Here is a 19,684-nt window from a genome sequence, read left to right on the forward strand (position 1 = left end):
AGTTAGCATGAGGATTAGCAGTGTCGAAACTCATGCATGTCTCAGGTCCTCTCTGGCCTTCCATGTTAGCCACAGTGGCCGGCCCTGTACAGTACATGTACTAGCTGGATTACTACCCATCATCCAACTAGACGTCTAATAATAGCCGCCATGGACGAAGAACCTTGAAGATAATATCTCTTGGCTTTTCTTCCCTTTCTTTTTCCTTCCTTTTTCGAGGGAGAGAGCGGAAAAGCAAGGTAAGGTACATGCTCCTACAGTAGAACTTAGTCCCAGAGCCGCCGCATACCAGATGCCATCGTATCCGATTCGCATCCATGGTTTGAATCTCTGGAGCCCTGGGGGGATCCATCTGATCCATATCAGTCAGTCGCCCGTTGGGTCTTCCTGCGCCGGACTCTAGACCCAGCCGACGGCATGCACCTGTCTAAATGCGACCAAAACCCATTACGCTAAGGCACCCGCAATGAAATGGACTATCAGTTAAACCTTTTCGTATGAGTACTTGGCACGAGAAAACAAGCAGCTCATCATAACTCGCTCGTACTAAATAGCTGGTAGTCAACATCACCGAGTACGAGTACATTACGACGGTGATGTGTACGAGTAAATCACTGCACCGGGCAGGCATGGTTCAGGGTTCAGGCCCACCAAGTGCGGCGCCGTGGTATCAAAAAGAGAAGAGGGAAAAGCCTGCTTTGGGTTTGTTCTGGTCTGGCTTGGTCCACCTGGAGATGACACACTCATATCTCTCGGTCTCCATCGCAACAGGGCTCTGGGTTGATCAGCCGGAAAAACGCAGGAGAAGATGCAAATGGACTACGTCAAAGACTCTCGTTTATTACCCCCCCTTTGACTCACACACACACGCAGACACACGCACGCCCCTCTCTCAGTGCTCTCGCTCGTCTATGTAACTTGATATGGGGAACGCGCGCCCATCATTTTTTTTTATTCTGAATGCGACAAGAAGGACGGTATAGGTACATGTACGCTGGATGTATGCATGGCGTCTTGCGTAAGACATTTTTGGGGGAGATGCTGGGCCTCCCCCGTTGTAAGAAAAATAGTACAAAATAAATCGTTTTATCTAGCGGCACAGCGAATCAGACTGCGCCCTTTCGGGGTGAAGAAGAGGGGGGAAGGAGAAATAAGAGACAAAAAAAAAAAAAAAAGAGACATCGGCCCTTGTTCGTTGTACACAGGGCTGGTACATGTTAAAAAACTACTACTACTGGTATTGTGATCGAACAAGGGGGAATCCCTGAAGCAAGGCGAGGGAAGAATCCCGCATTATGGAAGACAGAAGCGGGAAATGGGCACTAGTATTTTGCCCTGTCCCAAGCCCAAGCATATTACCACATAATAGACGAAGAGGAGAGTGGCGTGGCAATTTGCGGCGTCGTATATGATAGTGCGAAGCTGTGCTTTGGAAAGAAAACAGCACATTACTGTACTGTACTGTAGCATCGACCGCTCGTTTACGGCATGTATTCAGCAGATTGCATGCAACTCAGATGCACGAGCGTAGGGGGGCTAGAAGCAGGGGAGATTGAAAAGGGTTAAGAGAAGGCGTCACATCTTATTTTTTTTGCCTCTGCCTCTGCTTCGCCCATATGATACGTGTACGAGTACGCTTCTGCTCGTATGTACTCGTACGGAGGTGTTATCCCCAACTAAATATAAATGATACGGTGGGCGAGGCGAGTGCTGCAAGATGCAACGGTGGGAGAAGGTACATGCATCATGTACGGGTTATCTGTATATGTGCGTGCGTGTGTGTGTGTGAATTCAAGCCGTCAGGTGGCTTCTAGCCGGTATGCTTTATTTCGCTTCACCTTTGCGTCGTCGATGTGTAATTCTTACCCCGTACTGTACAGTAGATGTGACATCTACTAAGCTGGCGACAAGGGCATATACTTACAAGGCAAGGTCAGGTAGACAGACAGACAAAACTGCATTTTGCATTCCGCCTTCTTCGAAAAATACCAAGTGGCATGGCTTGCGGCAGCAGCCTCTTTCAGACAAGACGACAAACCTCCCCTTTGAAGTCCTAGCAGGGGTCCTTTATTGGCTGCCAGGCCCTGATCCAGGCAGGTTCCCGCAAATCATCCCAGCCGGCGGACCAGGGGGATCCTCTAAACCATCAAAACGTGGTCTGGAACTGAATTGCCTTTTTTCGTCTTTGCTTTGCTTTTACCCGCTTCATGCTTTTTTGTTCAGTCTTCGTTGTTAGGGTAATGGGCAAGCAGGGCAGTTTCATTCCTTTGCAATGCCGAAGCGTGATACGTGTGGACTTGTACTCATACTTCTTCTCCCTCTCTTCAAGGATCTAAAGCGTAATCTCGCTGATTACCGAAAACTAGCCGTCTTCTGGCATAGATGTTGCCGTTGGAAAGAGAAAGGGTAGCGTGTTTCGTGTGCAAATGAAAATGGAACACGGATGCCATGTCTCGGCCCGTTGGGGAGATGCAAAGCTGGATATGCCAGAAGCATATGTGGGAGGTTGCCTGCACTACGGGAGCACCTTGCTTTACCTTGCCCGCCTAATACCCAGTAGGGAGCAATCGTGTGCTAAGATGCTTTGAAGCGAGGAATGAATGCCAATCAATAACCAGAGCGCCATGTCTCATAGTTTCAACGCCGAGCGTGTTCCGTATCAAGCGCAGAATAGCAGCCAACAGCCACCAGGACTGTGTACAAAGTGGCCCTGCGCACGACGCCAAGGTGGACAGGCCGTGCCCCAAAAAAGGTCATTGCTCGTCCCGGGCATGGGCATAGAGTAGCATCCAAAGGCTATACGGAGCACAAGGCGTCATGCTGCTGACCAGGTTTCCGGGCGCAGGTGTTAACAACAACGTCCGGCCATAGCTGAAGCTGATGGTGCCAAGCTCTCCCAGGGTGGGAATGGCTTTGTGTATAAGCCGCTTGCGAATCAAAGACGGGTGTTATGACTTGGACGAAATCTTGACGCCGGCCTCAGAGACATCATGAGTGCACCATCAACGTTCCATCAAGACAAGATGGCTTGATCGCTAACAAAAGAAGAAAATATATCATCGACGAGTTTCCTGTTGTCAGTATCAAACCCCCGTTCGCTAAATACTTTTTTTAGTCACCAAGCTACTATTCGATCAAGCAAGTCTCCTTCAGACGCCCAATCACAGCCCACAACGCACCGAGGAGGGGGGCGTGCGAGGCGGCTGCTTGAAGACGGCGACTTGCTGTGGGTGTGAAAGGTACGAGTACATCGGAGGATAGCAGAAAGCAGAGGCTCAACGTCAGCCATGTCGGCCGTGTTGCGGAATCGGGAGTACCAGTGCCCGCAAAAAGAAAAACGCGTGAGCAGTGGCTGGCTGTTTGAGTGATGCATGAATGAGAATGGGCATTGATTGCCATCGTGGGTAGCGTATGATCCGAAGAGTAGATGCGGCTTGCTAAGGTGCGGTCACAGTGTGACGCCCAGCGCCCCCAGCCTCAGCCGTTTGTGTGCCTTTTTACACCCAGCTTATTAGCTTCAAGTCATCAACCGTGAGTGCTAAATCAGCCGGTCCACAGCCAACAAAAGCCCAAAGATCAACCGAAAGGCGGCCTGATCCCTTCATGTTCGTTCTCGTCAGGCGCAGCGGGATGGCCTAGGCGAGGGCGTATGATTCTCTCAAGGCTCGCCCTGTACGACGACTCGTGCTGAAAAGCCATGATTGTGAGGCGGCGTCACTCGTCCCCTTGTCTGCTTATGAACAGGGAAAATGCTTGGCTCTGATGGAGTGGCTCCGATTGCGTGAATCGCTCGGTGGCGGCGTGCGTCAATGTCTCATACGGGCATCCACCAAAGAAAAGAAGCCAAAACAAATTTTGCGCAAGGACGAAATTCGGCAAAGGCACGAGGGGGAGGAGAAAAAAGGAAGTTTTCGTGGCTCGGCGGCAGCCATCCAATTCCAGCCAGCCATTATTACCGAGAGATGGTTGTTCAGGTGGCCCCAAGCATCGAATCACAGGCACAAAGAGGGCCGGTCCACTAATGCTGCTCCATACCTCTCCGGCCTACCTGGTCAGAGGAGGGAAAATCAACAAATAATGGGCAATAGCGTGTGCCGGCTTCTCACGACATACATCCAGAGTACAGCACTGTGTGGAGTACCGGAGAGCAGGTTGTTTGCATTGTTCTTGTTCGAGTCCGACGGTAACAGGCGTCCGCTGAGGCGAAAAGACGACGCTTCCGGTTGCATTCACTCGTCCAAGACGGCGTCAGAAAGCGGAGTGGAGATGGATAGTCCAGGAGTTCCTTTTCCTGTCCGAGGCCCTGCTGTTGGACCTCAACCTAGCACAAGCAGAGAGCGGCGCTAAAGATAGTTTTGTTTGCCTTTTGCCTTGGCGCAAGACGCGGAGGCCAATATTTGCCCAGGTAGCATTCGGATCAACTCATTGAGTGCTCGGCCGTGATGATGGAATCCTTGCCCACTCAGCACATCCGACGCCAGCACCGGATGGATCCCCCTGATGGCTAGACTCAGCCGTGTTTAAAGAGGCTGCATGTTGTGGTGAATCCTGTGATGGCTGTTGAGAACATTGGCCCGTAGCCGAGGGCCTTGGGCTGGACAGTATGAGTAGAGCAGTGGCCGGGGAGGGATTAGCCGCGCCTGGAATTGCACCTCTTTGTCTTAGGTTTCCAAGGCTGAGTACTCACTCGTGCTCGTAAGTGAGCATCACAAGCCGCATCTTGTCTGTGCTATATCTCGTATGGCTTGGTGGCAGCAGCTTGTTTCAAAGCGACCCAACGGCCTGTTGCAACTGCTCAAGTTTCGGGCTCCTCGGCTGTGACCTCGGCGACACGCATGCTGCGTTGACTCTTTTTCTTCTTCGCTTGTGATTTTGATGCCTAGCCCCCTTGTGCTCTAACCTTGACACCAGACGCTTGTTAGCACCTTGCATTCGGCGTTCCACAATCACGGGAAGCCTGAGTAATACAGACCTCAGGCTTGGTATCCGTATACTAGATGGTGTACTGTAGCACTGCACTGCACTGCACTGCAAGTACGGAGACGGAGACTCCATCTCCATACTCCATACTCCATACCAATGTACTCTACTTGCTGCACTCCGTAGCCGTACGTCCGCACGCACATTAACTTGAGTTAGTTCCAGTGGAATGCTCTGCACGATGGCCACCGGCCCACCTCGAAACTAGCTGTTCTGCGGCCGTGTGATTGGACGATCAATGTCGATTTTGCAGTCGGCCATGCTAGTGTAAGAGTGTGAGAGAAGAGGAGAGTCATATTGTTCGCCATCATATCATATCTTATCAGCGTAGGCGAGTGTTTTTGGTGTTTGTTTTAGAGGTACCTCGCTATATCACTACATGCACAGCTGGAAACCAAGTACATGCATACCTCTGTCGGTTCGCAACCTGAGCATCCAGGCATCCAGGAATAGGTACAGACAGACCGGCCAGATCGACAAAACACGATACAATATAATTCAACACGAACATATCGTACTCGTACATACAAAACCAGTAAGCTCCAACCATGTCTCTCACGATATGATATCAATGCATATTCGTCATCACGATTCTCCTCATCCCAGCATCTGTCGCGCACAGGACCCAAAAGCGGGCCAGGGCTCCATCGTCAATCAGCCTCGATCCTTCTGGCGTCAAGCTAGAGGCGCTCGACGGAGCACCCATGGCCTCGTACGACTGCCAGTATTTCTGTACTGTATCAACAAGGTGCTGGGCGATACGGAGTACGGAATACAGGGAACAGGGACGGGCTCGAGATAGGTATGCTGCTGGGTAGGACATTGCGAAGAATGCCCGTTGCAAGCCGTCTCCGATTTGAGCTGGTGATGTGATGATACGGCATGCCATGCCACTCACTCACTCGCTTTGCCTTGCCACGCTTTACTAATCCCGTCGAAACAGGTACGAGTACTCGTACTTCGTGCCCTTGTTGCTCTCCCTCTCGCGCATTGGCCGTCAGTGTCAGGCGACAGTGTGACGCCCTTGTCCTCATCCCACCACCCGATCCAACATTGATCTACTTTTACGGAGTACTTGCACGCCTTCAAAGCTTCAAAGGGAAAAGGCCTTGTCGAACAACCCGAACCCACTCCACGGCCCAGCAACTGCTTGTTAGTTGATCGCTGGCCTATCCTAGGCGACGCCACGAAAACTGACTTGGACGCCCCAAGACAAATGGTCGGCCGCAGAAGACATGCACGAGCACTCGTTACCGTACCGTACCGGGGGCCACGACGGTCCATGCACACCACACATCATCAGGTGCGTCGAAGCGCTTGTGTGTACTTTGCACCACTAGCTAGCACCAGCAAAGGTCATGGCATCAGTCGGCGCCTGGCTCTGCTTCCAGGTATGACAAGGGCCATCACTTTCTGTTTGGGCGGTGCCGTCACCTCCTGAGCTGCTGCCAACGAGGCACGGGAGTGTACTTGTACTTGTCTACTTGGACACATTAGCCTCATGCTGCTTTCAGGGGGACCGTCATAAGCCGCAAAAGAAAAACTGCCCAGATGCCACTGGAATCGAGTGTCATATGGGGGTGCACGCACGCCTTACAGGTAGGTGGTATGTATGGTATGGTATGGATGCTTGCCATATGGAGTACCTTCTTCTTGCAAAGCGTGAGATAAGTGCTACAGCAAGGTAGTATGCAATATGAGAATGCGGTCCCCCTCTTTGGCAGCTCAACTTGACTGGTCCAGAAGCAGCCCCCCCTTTAGCTTGGGACATGGCGTCCAAAGTTGCTTTCCACCTCTGTTGCCTCATCGTTTTCTTTTCTCATTTGCTCACATTCTTCGCGTTTTCCTTCTCGCAGCCGGGGTTACATCAGCTGCGAAGCGGCAACCAAATGGCAACGCCCGTTAGTCTGGGCCGAGCATCACTGCGCCCGGTCCGCAACGAGATTAGCCCTGTTTCTCATCATTTCAATTTCTGTATGCCGTGTCATGCCCTTCCCTCGCCGTCGATGGTGACGATGGTGATCCCTTTCTGACCTCCTTAACCTGCCACCCCTCCCTGAAACTGAGAAAAAAGGAACAATCCGCGGCTTGATCGGACGCAGCTGAGGCTCCCCGCCTTCGCCTTGGGCCGCGTCTCTTACCTTGGCCCCCGGCCACTTCACGTTCCGGTGGCACGGCGGAGGGCTGACGGTTCCCTACTCACTTTAGGCTTAGACGCCTTCATCATGACGGGCAAATCCAACAGGTTTAATCGAAGTGCCACCTTGGGTTCCACAAACTGACCAAGTTCCGGGCTATGCATGTCCTTGCTGCACTAACATCAACCTCCTTTACCCGGGCGGTTCTCTCATTCTCAAACCCCATCAGCGCCATAGTTCAGCGGCTTTCAATGAATCCTATGCTGTACAAGTTTCAGTGAAAGTCAACCCTCGTTCCGTCATGAGCCTAAAAATGCCTGCTTCTCAGCCAAGGTCCACTGGCTGATAAATAAGCCAATCTTACATACGCCTCAGCGTTAGGCCTCTTTTATATCTCGGGTATCGGGTTATACACCAGATTTGGCATATTGGCGTCTGGGTTATTTTCGCAGGCATAGCAAAGTAGCTCTTTGGAAGCACGGTCTCGTCAAAAGCACAGTCGGTTCTCCTCAATGACAGCATGGGATCGCGATCCTCTGGTCTGGTCTGGCTGCCTGATTGGTACACCCTCCGTCTGTTCGCTGCTGGATCATCCCACGCCTTTGTTCAGGATATCTGGATGGAGCAAACACGGCATAGCAAAGCCGGTTACAGGAGCGGGATTTCGCTGCAGGCCCCAGTGGGCGCCAAACCCCTCACCAGGCTTGGTGATCCTTTGATAGTCGCACCATGTCGGGTCCCTGATGACGACCACGGCCAAAATGGGACGCTGCTGTGCAAGATGAGCTTTCAGGACCCAAGACGTACCGGAGTAGAGACCAGATACCTGTGTATGGAGACTGCGAAACAGTTCATTCGTCAGCACCAGCGATATCTTCGAATGTTCTCTTTTTCCCCTATAGCCATGTGATTCAACCTGGATGTAGGCCACGTAGCAGGCCTTCCCTCGATTTCCGTCGCGATGCGAAGGTCCAGCGGTTCGTCGGCTGCTTTGCTTGGCAGCCTGCTCGGCTCTCGGAGACCGATGAGGGGAGAAAGGGTATTATAACGCCATCGACTATGCCGATGATCACGACAGTCCAATCTCCAACACACGCTATGGCACGCTCTCTCTCCGCACTCTTTCTCGGAGACCGAAGATAGCTCAAGACGGTTATGACTCTTAAGCTGAGGAGTCTTGAGCGATTCTTCGTCAATGCCAACACGTCCGAACATTGGGTGATTCTTTTTGATAGTGCATCGTGAAGTTTCTAGATCTACATTTGGCCACCACGCTTTGATCAATATGACCAAGACAACCACCGCAGCCCTCTATCCCAACGCAAAGGTAGCCGCCGAGGTGGGGACGTACTCTGAGCAGAATTCAACCTCGTTGCCAAAGAACCTCATTGAATATCATGACTTCATAGTGGAAAGCCGTTCGGACTCGGATTATATGGTATCGAGTTTGCAAGCACAGAGCCTTGCCTTTTTTGCCAGAGCCTTTGGCGCCAAGCGGATTCTTGAGATTGGCTCTTATGTTGGCTTCTCTGCACTTGTTTGGGCACATGCTGTTGGCCAAGATGGCAAAGTGACGGGTCTTGAATTCTCAGAAGAATATGCCAAGATTGCAAACGAGGCTTTTGAGAAGCATGGTGTGAAGAATGTGGAAATCATCGTGGGAGATGCACTCCAAACGTAAATCAACTGCCTTTTCCACCGTTTCTTTCACCCTTATGGAGAGCTTTGTTCATGAGCAAGACTAACAAAGATGAAGGCTTTCGACTTTGAAACCCGAGGAGCCGTATGACTTGATATTCATTGATGCTCAGAAATCAGGCTATCCCGACTATCTCCGGGATATTCTGGCCGGCTCTCGGCCTGGTTCAACTACACGGCTCCTTCGCCCTGGCGGCATCATCATTGCAGATAACGTCCTCCGGCGTGCTCTAGTAGCTGATGGGAGTGAGGAGAATCCAAACTGGGGATTGCAGCGACACGTGAAAACTGCCGAAGATGACCTTACGGCCCTTCGCAAGTTCAACGCAGCCTTGGCAAACGATGAACGGCTGGAGGCGCTCCTCTTGCCAGTGTTTGACGGCGTCGGTTTTGCGAGACTACTCGATTGATTGGAATTCGGGCTCTATGTACAACGTTCCATGAGTAGGATGGAGCCGCCAATATAGGACCAAACTTGGACCCTTGTTGGCAAGGATCCCGTTGACTCTAGGAATCGTGTAGCTTCTGTTGCGAGAGACGGCGCAGAGTCAGCTACGAATATAGACAAAGTTGCCCACGGGCTGAGCTTCAATCTAAAGATAATATCTCTCAAAATGACATCTTAGCCGGATCTCGCTCAACAAACAACTTTTCGCCACATACCGTGGGGTGATGGCAAGGCTTTCCTAAGCCGGTTCAGGGCGCCCTCCGATTGTAGACATGACATGACGAATGGATGCTCTAAGGAACTGTGCTGTTGTTGCGTAAGTGAGCGTGGTCAAGTGAGGTTATTCTTAGGACCGACAGCCGTCAGAACACGGAGTTTTCGTCGTGATAATACTCCGCACGAGTAATTGCAGACCATGTAAGACCGATTTTCGATTCCTATGTAGCCCGCTTATTCCTGTCCGCTCTTCTCCTAGTGGGCCCCCGATCAGGTCAGAGCAAGTCATTCCGGTGTGGCGGCGACAAAAGACAAGGATCTCTGCTTGGTCTTTTTGCGAATCGTGAATGGCAAGATGTCATTGATATGGGGAACAACTTGCTGACCCTGCTATTTCCTGTGAGTGGGCTGGTTGGTGCTATCGGTAGGCGAGAGCGGATCGAGGCAAAAAGCTGCGGTTAATAAGAAACGACTCACTTACCTACATGGTGAGGGAGGGGGGCGTGGAATGGGGGTTTGTTAAGCTATTTCGGTTTGGTGATCTACGGGGATTACGCCTTTGGTTGGGACCAGAGCCGTTGATGGTTGCCTGACGAGTGAGAATTGGCCTTCGTCGATTCGTCGTGTGTTGGTTGAGATATTTATGTGTACTGTACAGTTACAAGCAGGCTTGCTGACGGACAGGGATGGTGCTTGTTGAGATTTCATCGAGATATGCAGGCTATTTATTACCTACTGTATGTTGAGTGAGAAGGTACACGTAAGGTATGCAAGTGTGTGTAGATGAAGTGTGAGAGTCAGAACTATGTATCTTATGGTCTCGGCTTTACTACAGTGAAGAATCCGGGACATGATATCGGCTGTGATACATATTAGAATTGATCTCTTTATTTTTTCTCGACCCAGCGAGTGAGATCAAGTAAATCTCGGCTGATTAATGTGAATGGTTTATCACTTGAATTTTGGGTTTGCCTTGTTCCCTGGGTAAATTGCTAGTTGGTGGTAATTTGCTGGATCTAGTGACGGCTAGGCTGTTTTATTCAAGTTGGGGCCGGTTGAATTGATTCAACTGGCTTTTAAGCGTTGGGGAGGAGTCTTGCATAGTAGATACATTTGTGTGGGAATGGAGTGTAATTCTTTTTTTGAAAGAAGGAGAAGATTTTGTTGTGGTTTTGGTGATTCTAGGGTAGCTGGTGATGCCGAAGGAGATGGATAACGAGTAAGTCTACGTGATTGATATGAGAACTTGTGGGAAAGAAGGATGGACTTGTGATGTTTAAACATGTTATCCTCCTGTTGCTGCTTTTGTGTTCATCGGATTTGTGTTTGAAAAGTCGGCAATGGGAAGATGTAGAATCGTTGATGTGTAATATAAAAGTGCCATAACTTCGCCTTAACAAACACGATGACAAGAAAGCAGGAGAAGGGAAACCAACAAGTACATAGCGTGTCACAAAAAAGTGCTCTCAATATCACGCATGCTCTGAATTCATAATGGCTGCATCATACCCCCTATCTAAATGGTCAATATCTTTTCCCTCCTAATGCAATAAAAAGCTAACAACATGCTCCAATGCTCTCAACCGGCCGTCAAACTCGAGTATACGTATATATCAACATCACGGCAATGCTAAATCGTCAGATGCAGGACTGCTCGCCGCAGTGCTCTCTCCCGCCTCCGACTTGGCCACCTCCTCTGCAACCAGGTCCGTCCATCTATCGCCCCCCGTACGCAAAACATGCTGCGTCGACAGACAATCGCCAAAGTGCCTCTCCCTCCTGGTTGTCCGGCGCTCTCCGCCTTCCAACGCCGAGTAGGCGCTCCTTGTGGTGCGCATTCGCTTCCGCTTGCCGCCCTCGCTGAGGAGGTTGCTCAGCTTTAGTCGTCTCTGCATGAGCTGGTGTTCATATGCCACGATGCCCCGAACCCATGGCGCGACATCGAGGACAATGAGCGCCGTTGTGCGATCGAAAACGGATGGGTCGAGATATGTGGTTGGAGCAACCTTGGGAGCCACAGCGATGGGGTCAAATGCGCTGGCAATGTCCATCCTCGTCGTTTGATGAGGATACGACCGGAAGAATGAATCGAGAATTGCAACAGTCTGCTCTTCATCTGCTGGCTTCGAGATTGGTGCCGAGGCCTCATCAAACGTCTCTGTAGGCGACTCATGCAGCGTTGCACAAGCCAGAGCCGTGATACATGTCGAAATGGCCTTGTCAGGTGCAGCATGATGTACCACGGGTTCGGCATCTAGCAAAGTCTGTCCCAAGATGAAATCATCTCTGATGTGACTTGCGAGCTCGGGTAGTGTTGGGTCGATAGTCTCCTGGAGTTTGACCCCGTAGGCGCCCCCTGAGTAGAGATCCGCACTGCTCATGGCACTGCAAAAGTCATCATATGCCTCCAAATGCCTCAGAGTTGTTATATCTCTCTTTAACTCTGCAGTATTCGTAGCCGGGAATCTCATGTCGACACTGTTGCGCCAATGCCCCATGTCGAGACCCCAAAAGTCCCAAGCTTGCTCCATGGCCTCTTGTTCAGCAGCAAGTCCCCTAGTAGAGACGACCGGGTCTCGACTAATCCATCCCATGCCCCTCTGATAAGTATCTTCACTGATGACTCGTACCACATCGCCGTTCTCGTCAAGGTCGGAGCCTTTGGGCCAGCGAAGATAGAACCAGTCAAACCCGCCCTTGCGGTCGCCAACTCCAATCTGGCACCAGTAATTGAGCTCAGTGATTGTGGCTCTCAAGTCGTGATTGCGAGAGGTATACAAGGCCTCAACAGCTGATCTTTGAAGGGCGTGGCCTTCATTTGCGGCTATAAGGAGGCAGAGATCCACGGCTAGGCTTGAGGGGGCGGGTGAGAAACGAAAGATTCCATGTAGATTCAAGCTCTGCAGGGGCACTAGGCTCTCGTCGTTGCAGGTCATGATGAATGGTCGTTTGGACTGTGCAATGAGACTGGTCAGAGTTGCCCAGAACTGCTTGTCTTCTTCGAAAAGGATGTCGACTTCTTCGAGGAGAATGAGGGATTGCTTTTGACTTTTAGGCGGCGCTTTCGCCTCTTTCTCGACGCTCTCCCCAGGCTGCTTTGCTCGTTGCGGCTTCGTCGGCTGTGTCGTCGCCTTTGGTTTGAAAAACGATGTCATCATGCCTTGCTTCCCAGAGTTGATATCGTTGGCCACCTCTTCTGGATCGATCGCAGTGGATTCGGCTCGATTGTGCTGCACCAAGTGATTGCGTGTCATGTCGCCAACCTTTTCCAGAATATCCTTGCCGCTCCGTCGACTACCAGCGTTGATTTCGAAAATCTCAAAATCCAGCTCCTTTGCAACCGCGTAGACTGCTGCTGTCTTGCCGCTTCCATGGGGTCCGCTTAGGACGATGGCATTTGTGAGACGGCCCTGCTCTTTGCTGCCCTGGCCCGCCATACTGATACTACGCATCACAGACCTCTTGAGCAGCCCCGAGCCAGGCAACGCAGCCCAGTCCTCGTCGGTGTCGGAAATTTCATCCATCTCAGCATCCTCCTCTTCGCTATCAATGACAAATCCGTCGAGTTTATTCTTCTTTCTCTTCTTCTTCGGCTTTCCCTTGCCCTTGTCGCCTTCTGAACTTCCGGACCCTACAGACTGCACCCTAAGAGCTTGTAGCCAGTCGCTGAGAAGTAGTGCCTCCTTTCCTGGCTGTAATACTTGAGCAGCTGTGACTGGGGCGTACTTTTGAATCCAAGCGCTGCCTTCACATTGTGATCTGTCAAAGGCGGAAAGTTGTGTCTCCAAGGTCTTGTAGAGGCGACTGATGGCAGGGTGGGTTTTAGAGTGTTGGTGAATTGCAAGCTCGTCGACGCCGAGATTGCTCTCATCGTAGTTGAAGTGGTTGGTAATATGACTCTGTAATTGTGGTCGGATTCGTTTTTGGAGTTTTCGGCCGCTTTCAAAATGTCTCTGGGGTAAGCGTAGTTCAGGAGGCGCTGGTAAGAAGTTGTTGTCGTCCTTAGGAAGGCTGTGACGCATTCCCGTCATGTCCAACTCATCTACAAGCTGCCGCAGCACAGACTCATAAGGAGCAATAGAGACAGCCACCCTTTTTGATCTCCTGTATCCTATTCCCGATTCCCGAACAGTTGCCCTCGTGTATGGAAAATCGGCATCTCGCACATGAGCCATCCCATGAGCTGGCCATAATGGATACATGGCACCGGGGATCTTGGTACCGCCTGATTTGATGCCAAACTGGATGGCTTTTCCCGAAGAAAAAGGATTCCTGGGTTTCTTTGGTGAGACCGGCGTAGACATAAACACACTGCTCTTGTAGCTCGACGATTTCTTGGTCGAATCGCCTGGTGTGCCGACATCAGATTGCGGTTTCGGTTTGCCCATGAAGAATGGGTGTGTGGTTTTTGATTTTTCAACTGTCCCGGTTCCCTGCTCTTGTCTAGGCTGCGTACTTTTGCGTTTGCTCGGCTCAGGCGACAAGTTCAGCCTTCCTTCGAGTATCCCAGTAATCTTGTCGCTCATATTCTTTCGATGCTCGTTGTCCCGTCCATATCTGATTGTGACAATGCGACTCGGCTTGCTTGTCGCTTTTGGCTTTGGGGGCGAGCCTAATGTTCCAGTTTTTGGATTGAACTTGAGAACTTTCTTCGGCTGCATAGGAACGGGCGTTTGGTCTCGTAGAGAGCTAGGAGGGAGTTGTGGAGGCTCGGCTTTGCTCAATGTCTGGAGAGCTGCTTCATCCAGCTGCTCTGGGGTCATCTCGCTGAGCGTTGACGCAGGAAAGTCGGTAGCCAGCTGGCCAGGCGTGGGTTCGCTTGCGGATACGACATCTTGGCCTGGTCTATTGAGATGGCTCAAAATAGCACCGTTCAGTGTCTGTTTTGCACTCTTCCTTCCCCGACGAGACTTTTTGGCTTCGGGATCGTCGTGGGCCAGAGGAGTGTCTGTCCTTCTTCGCTTTCGCTTGGGGCCTTCGGTGGTATTTGTAGGGGGTTCGTCGTGTGCAGGCTGCGTAGATTCTAGAGGTAACGGCGCCGGAGGAACAATAGGCTGATCGACATCGCTCTTGGTGAAGAATGGATGGAGCTTCTTGGACGACGGTTCGCCATCTTCTCCCTGCACCATTGTAGCGACCAGGACCGGTCCCATTGATCCGAGTGTTTCTGTGCAGGAGAAGAGTTGAATTAGTACAGGTGACGGCTCAGCGTCTTGTTCATCCCTACCTTTATTTCGACATGAAGTTGCTGATTGGAAGAAATGAACGATATCTATAGCAACACAGAGGATGACAAAAGAGGAGGAGTAAAGAGAAGGATACAGGCAGATATCCCAAGAATAGCCGACGCTGTAAATGTACAATATTCAAGTTCCTCCAAGCCTCACCAATGTCCCAACTGGAAATCTATCGTCGAGCCCGCATCGGGAGCAAAAGCTTCGCGTTGTCGATTCTGGAGCCCTTGGACGCGTCCATCCTCCATTTACGCGTGCACTTTCCAAAGTGACAGGGATCTTGTAGATTCGCGCCACTCTCGCCCCGCCACAGCACTTACCTAAGCAAGCCCCACTCCGGATTTTTGCAAAGCCGCCAACTTTTTTTTTTTTTTATCTATCGAGATAGCTTCTATCGCTGGAGCCGCAAAACACTAAGCAGCAAACTTGAAGCCTTCAAGCCAGCAGCAAAATCACCATGGCTTCCGAGTACAGAATACACAAGCCTTACGTGCTGGCAACGCTGCCAAAGCCTTTGGATCACACAAAGGGAAACATTGTCGCCAGAGAAGTCTATGGCCAGCGGGACGGCCAGAAGAAGCGAAAGCGAACAGAGCTTGTGGTTGGCGTGGATGGAGAGACAACCAGCATCTACGACGTATGTGGATTGTTTGAGTTGCCAATGGAAATATGCTAATCATGAACTAGGTCCCCGCATCAAGATTGATCACCTCATACCCGATTCCACCCCAGGAATCGTTCACTAGCCCTCCTTACTCTGTTAGAGTCCGTCGCAACAACAGCAGCGATGCCCTGCGATACACATTCATAGCAACCACGGACGCTGGGGCTCACAAAATCACCCTGTTCAAAGATGTAGCCCATCGCGACGGAAAGACGACGTCCAACAGCGTATCCCAAGTCTTGAGTACCTCCGCCGTCAAGTATCTTACTTGCTCTTCGCCCTCGAACGAAGCGGCAAACATTGGGGATATCATCGCCGTCTGTGAAGATGGAGAGGTTGTGTGCTTGTCTGGAGAGACTCTGGCTATCCGCTGGTCTTCATCATCCAAGTCAATGGTTCAGGATTTGGTGGCCGCCAATGTCTCAGACTTTCACGTCGAATATGCTCTCTCGGGGAGCGCTGCCGAGTTCAACGAAGGACTGTTCAAGAACCGACCTGAGGTCTTTAGCGCTCTACCGAAGGCTGTTGATTCTCAGTTGGAACTCGTTGTTCTCATTTCTAAGAGTTTGAGCCAAAACGTAGAGAGCCGACATTTAATCGTTCTGGCAGCCGTGTCCGGGGACTCATCAGCATCGGCCGATGTCCAGCACCTAGTCCCCCTCGACATTGTGCCAATCACCTCCATCGCCAGCCAGGACAACGCCGAGCAGCCTGTTTATCAGGTGGATGTGCAATCAGGTCTTCTCCTTCAGCTTCAGGAGGGTGCCATCGGCGTCTATGACCTGACTGGAGCAGTCCCCAAGCTCAAGTCCTCCATTGAGGCGGAGAATGCCCAATCGTTTGCCCGTCTCTTCAAACCATTTATCCTCGCTTCTTCTCTGAATTCTATTGGTCTATACAACTACCAGTATCGATCTGTACACTCCAAGGCCACGCTAGACTGGTCTGAGGTTCCGACTGAAGGCAAGACACCGCGATCGTGCCAACTCATCAGCTACCTGCGAAGCCAGGATCTTGTTGTCGCCCTTGTTGAGAACATCCTGGTTACCATTCAGGTCGAGCCGCCAAAGAACTCTGGCAAGCGACGAAAGGAGGGCCTCTTGATCGACTCCATCGGACGAGGCACAGGTCTTGAGATCCCAACCAAGAGGGTCAGATGTGAAGCGGCCGAATTTTCCAAGCTAGTTCCTGGAACACTCACGGATGACTATCTCACCCAATTCCAGACCGAAACGGAGGCAGCCGATAAGCTGCTCGCGAATAATGAGCTTGGCAAATGGGAAGATATCCTGCGCAGCAAGTTTGGTGTGTCCAAAAAGGGCACAGGGCTGATCAACGGTGAGAAGGCAAAGGCTCAGGAAGCCTCTGACTCTCAGGAGTTGCCAGAATGGGAATGGCTATCGAGAACACCATATCCGGCGGTGGACCGCAGATGGATCATTTACGCCATCAGCCAGATATTTTCCGTCGACATTAAGGAGGTCAACGATATCACACGGCCTGAGCTGCGTCTCGTCTTGCCTGAGAGCAATGTGACAACATACCTGGTGGTCGCCGGCCACCTCACCCTATCCAACCTGCGAACAGCCTTTAGGGATGAGCTAGCACCCGAAGCGTCAGACAACCGTACCGTGGCGGGCGACTTGATTCGATGCCTTGCGGATGCCGATCTCTCCCTGACCTTGCTTTTGAACTACCTGCAGGCAACAAAACTAGGCGAAGTCGAACTTTTGCTTGCCATTAGAGCTCTAATGCTCAGCATGGACTTGATTCCTGAGGGCAAATTGGAGGCCACCAAGCTACTGACGAATGAGCCGCATCCAAGCAACAGCACCGGTACTGATAACAAGGACAACATTGAGATGGACTTGGACGATTTGGAGCGGAAGATTGCAGTTACAGAGCACTATCTCGGCGATGACTCAAGTAGTCGCTCCCGTGGATTGACTCTGGCATTCACCAAGCTGTGGCGTCTGCCTGCAGTGTCTACGGTCAAGGCACTCCGGACGACGGTGTCAACAGACGACATCATGTCGCTCATCTATCTGCTACGAGTGGAGTTGCTACGTGGAGCGTGGACTTCGCTGTACATTGATCCTACCAGCTTTGACTCAGAGGGCAATGAGCCTCCTCCCGATGGTGTCATTGCTCTGATTGCCGACCTCTTGGGCCGATGCCTGGATGCGGTGGGAGCCGGCGGGTGGCTGTTCAATGATGCCATCTCCTGGGCAGACAAGGCCGAGACAAGCGACTTTTTGACTGCCCTACGGCTCGAAGTGACTGCCGCGCTGGAGGGAATCGAAGAAGCCGTCTTCTTGAACGGTATCCTGGGAGAAACTGTGCGATTCGGAAATGCAGTGCAGAAGGGCAGTGCAACTAGACAGAATTGGGGCCCGAACAAGCCGATCCTCGTCCACTTGGAGAACCGCGAATCTCGACTGCTGCCGCTTGGCTTGAAGACTAAGCTGCTGCCTACGAGAGAAAAGGTGGTGTCGGGAGGTGAAGTGGTTCAGCGAAGCATTCGAGAAACCGGACACCTGATCAGTCAAAAGGTGGAGGCTTACTCGCTGGAGAAGCTAGCCATTTGAGCCTCTTTTTCACTTGCCTCTTACATGGTGTGTAAGGGAAAAGATTCGGGGGATACGGATGAAGTAATTTCTGAGCGGGTGCTCTAGAAAGGGGAGGGGGGATGGACGGAAGGATTCTGGACTAGTGCGGCTCAGAGGGAAATCGGTAACTGACTTGGGCAAACTAGCCATATCGGAGAAAATGTGAACCAAAAGTAAAAAGTGAGGCAACTAGATGCCTTGCATCCCACGAGGGGAGTGGGATTCTCGGTGAAGAGGGGGGGGAGGGGGCCAAAGGGACTTGAAGGAGGGGGGGATAGTTTCCGACGGCCGGATAGCTGGATAATACCATTGTTGTGTTGTGCGAGAAAGATATAGATTTGGTATGTAATTGAAACAAGGCAATGGATTTGATTTCCTGCATTGGGTGCTCGTATTCGAGTTCGATTAGAGAGACAATGAAAAGAATTATCACATGCAACATTAGAGAGTCAATGGAAAGGAAGAAGTATCACATGCAAGCGGTGATGAAGCATTCCAAGATTGCTTGAAGAGCGTAGAATGAGGCAGTCATGTATGTGTGACATACTGTGAGAGCATGTGTCCTATCACGGGCTGAACTGGAATGCATGGACATGGGTAGTTGGGACCTGACGAAGCGGGGAGAAATGGTCTTTGAGCCGGTGCAGTAGTAAATGAAGTTCGCCTTGAATTGTCCATGTCTGGATGCATCGAGACTTCTTAGGTTAGAGCACGGAACTTTGGGGAGCTGAGCATGAAGATGCATGAAAAGTAGGGGGCCAAGGAGTGAGAGAGAGGGGAGGCTGATTGGTATGTATGGAGCATGGAAGAGGTGAAAAGCAGGGCTGAAAGATGTCGGTAGACTGCATTAGGATGTAAAGCTGAAAGTTTGAGATGAGACTTGGATGCGAAGTCGGCCTTTGTCTAATGCTAGAAGCCGAACACATGATCTCAAGCCGATAAGAGGACAACAGCTCAATCTAACAAGGCGCAGCTTCTTTTGTGTCTTTTTTCTCGATTGAGAACCGAACACCGGGCTGTTTCTAGAGGGTTGCATACTTACAGGTACCCGTACCCGTACCCGTATAATTAAGAAAGAAAGCAGTTTGCAGCAGCCAACGAACCAATTGCGCGACGGTCTTCACGTTGCCTCGAAAGTTGTTTCACCTGCATCGCTGCGGAGTTGCGGAGGGCTCCGAAGAACATGAACATGGTTTGATGCAGTTGCAGCACAGCCTCGCTGAGAGACATGCATGGAAGTAAGATTAGCTTAGATGTGTAGATTTCCGAGGCCCGTATCGAGTTGGGCGGGCGGGCGGGCATGGGCGAGACACGAAGTGGCGAAATGGAGATGCAGATGCATGGAATTACCTATTATTAGAGCGGCGATGAAGAGAGAGAAAATTGAAGAAAAAAATTGAATGAGACAGACAGGGGAGATGCAGTTTTGGCCAATCTGATGCTGGTTATGGTGAAGATGACTGTGTAAAGTACTGTAGACTGTAGACGGGGAGACACAGGCAGAATGCTCATCTTGACGTCAATAATTGGAGGGATCAAATTGACTGCCCTGTTGCGTCAAGGCTTCTCCCAAGGCTGTCCGTTGGGTGCGAACAGTTCCAGTGTCCACAGCGCTCAAGCCACCAAGCGGTAGGTACCGGGTACCGACTGACTGCTAGGCGAAGTGTTAGTGTTAGTGGTTTCTAGGGCCTCCTCGA

The 19,684-nt window shown here is 51.2% G+C and overlaps 5 protein-coding genes across 5 annotated transcripts; 4 read left to right on the forward strand and 1 right to left on the reverse strand.

The window, feature by feature from the left end:
- Positions 1-3,581: 3,581 nt before the first annotated feature.
- On the forward strand, positions 3,582-4,385 carry M431DRAFT_324816 (hypothetical protein). Its single transcript, XM_024914327.1, has one exon. It carries the CDS (start codon positions 3,763-3,765, stop codon positions 4,345-4,347), a length of 585 nt encoding a protein of 194 aa, XP_024768194.1. The 5' UTR covers positions 3,582-3,762; the 3' UTR covers positions 4,348-4,385.
- A 2,941-nt stretch (positions 4,386-7,326) lies between these two features.
- Positions 7,327-8,216, forward strand: M431DRAFT_324892 (hypothetical protein). The gene has a single exon (XM_024914328.1). It carries the CDS (start codon positions 7,639-7,641, stop codon positions 8,026-8,028), a length of 390 nt encoding a protein of 129 aa, XP_024768195.1. The 5' UTR covers positions 7,327-7,638; the 3' UTR covers positions 8,029-8,216.
- A 119-nt stretch (positions 8,217-8,335) lies between these two features.
- Positions 8,336-9,446, forward strand: M431DRAFT_513548 (hypothetical protein). The gene is made up of 2 exons (XM_024920048.1): positions 8,336-8,795; positions 8,875-9,446. Exons 1-2 carry the CDS (start codon positions 8,404-8,406, stop codon positions 9,224-9,226), a joined length of 744 nt encoding a protein of 247 aa, XP_024768196.1. The 5' UTR covers positions 8,336-8,403; the 3' UTR covers positions 9,227-9,446.
- Positions 9,447-10,864: 1,418 nt separating this feature from the next.
- M431DRAFT_513549 (hypothetical protein) lies at positions 10,865-14,952 on the reverse strand. Its single transcript, XM_024920049.1, has 2 exons — positions 14,708-14,952; positions 10,865-14,647 (listed from the first exon to the last, which is right to left on the reverse strand). Exon 2 carries the CDS (start codon positions 14,631-14,633, stop codon positions 11,100-11,102), a length of 3,534 nt encoding a protein of 1,177 aa, XP_024768197.1. The 5' UTR covers positions 14,634-14,647; positions 14,708-14,952; the 3' UTR covers positions 10,865-11,099.
- Positions 14,953-15,118: 166 nt separating this feature from the next.
- Positions 15,119-18,451, forward strand: M431DRAFT_155235 (hypothetical protein). Its single transcript, XM_024912925.1, has 2 exons — positions 15,119-15,351; positions 15,402-18,451. The coding sequence occupies exons 1-2, from the start codon at positions 15,172-15,174 to the stop codon at positions 17,964-17,966; spliced, it is 2,745 nt and encodes a 914-aa protein (XP_024768198.1). The 5' UTR covers positions 15,119-15,171; the 3' UTR covers positions 17,967-18,451.
- Positions 18,452-19,684: the final 1,233 nt, after the last annotated feature.

The sequence above is a fragment of the Trichoderma harzianum genome (assembly GCF_003025095.1).
Source record: "Trichoderma harzianum CBS 226.95 unplaced genomic scaffold M431scaffold_24, whole genome shotgun sequence".
Classification (NCBI taxonomy): domain Eukaryota; kingdom Fungi; phylum Ascomycota; class Sordariomycetes; order Hypocreales; family Hypocreaceae; genus Trichoderma; species Trichoderma harzianum.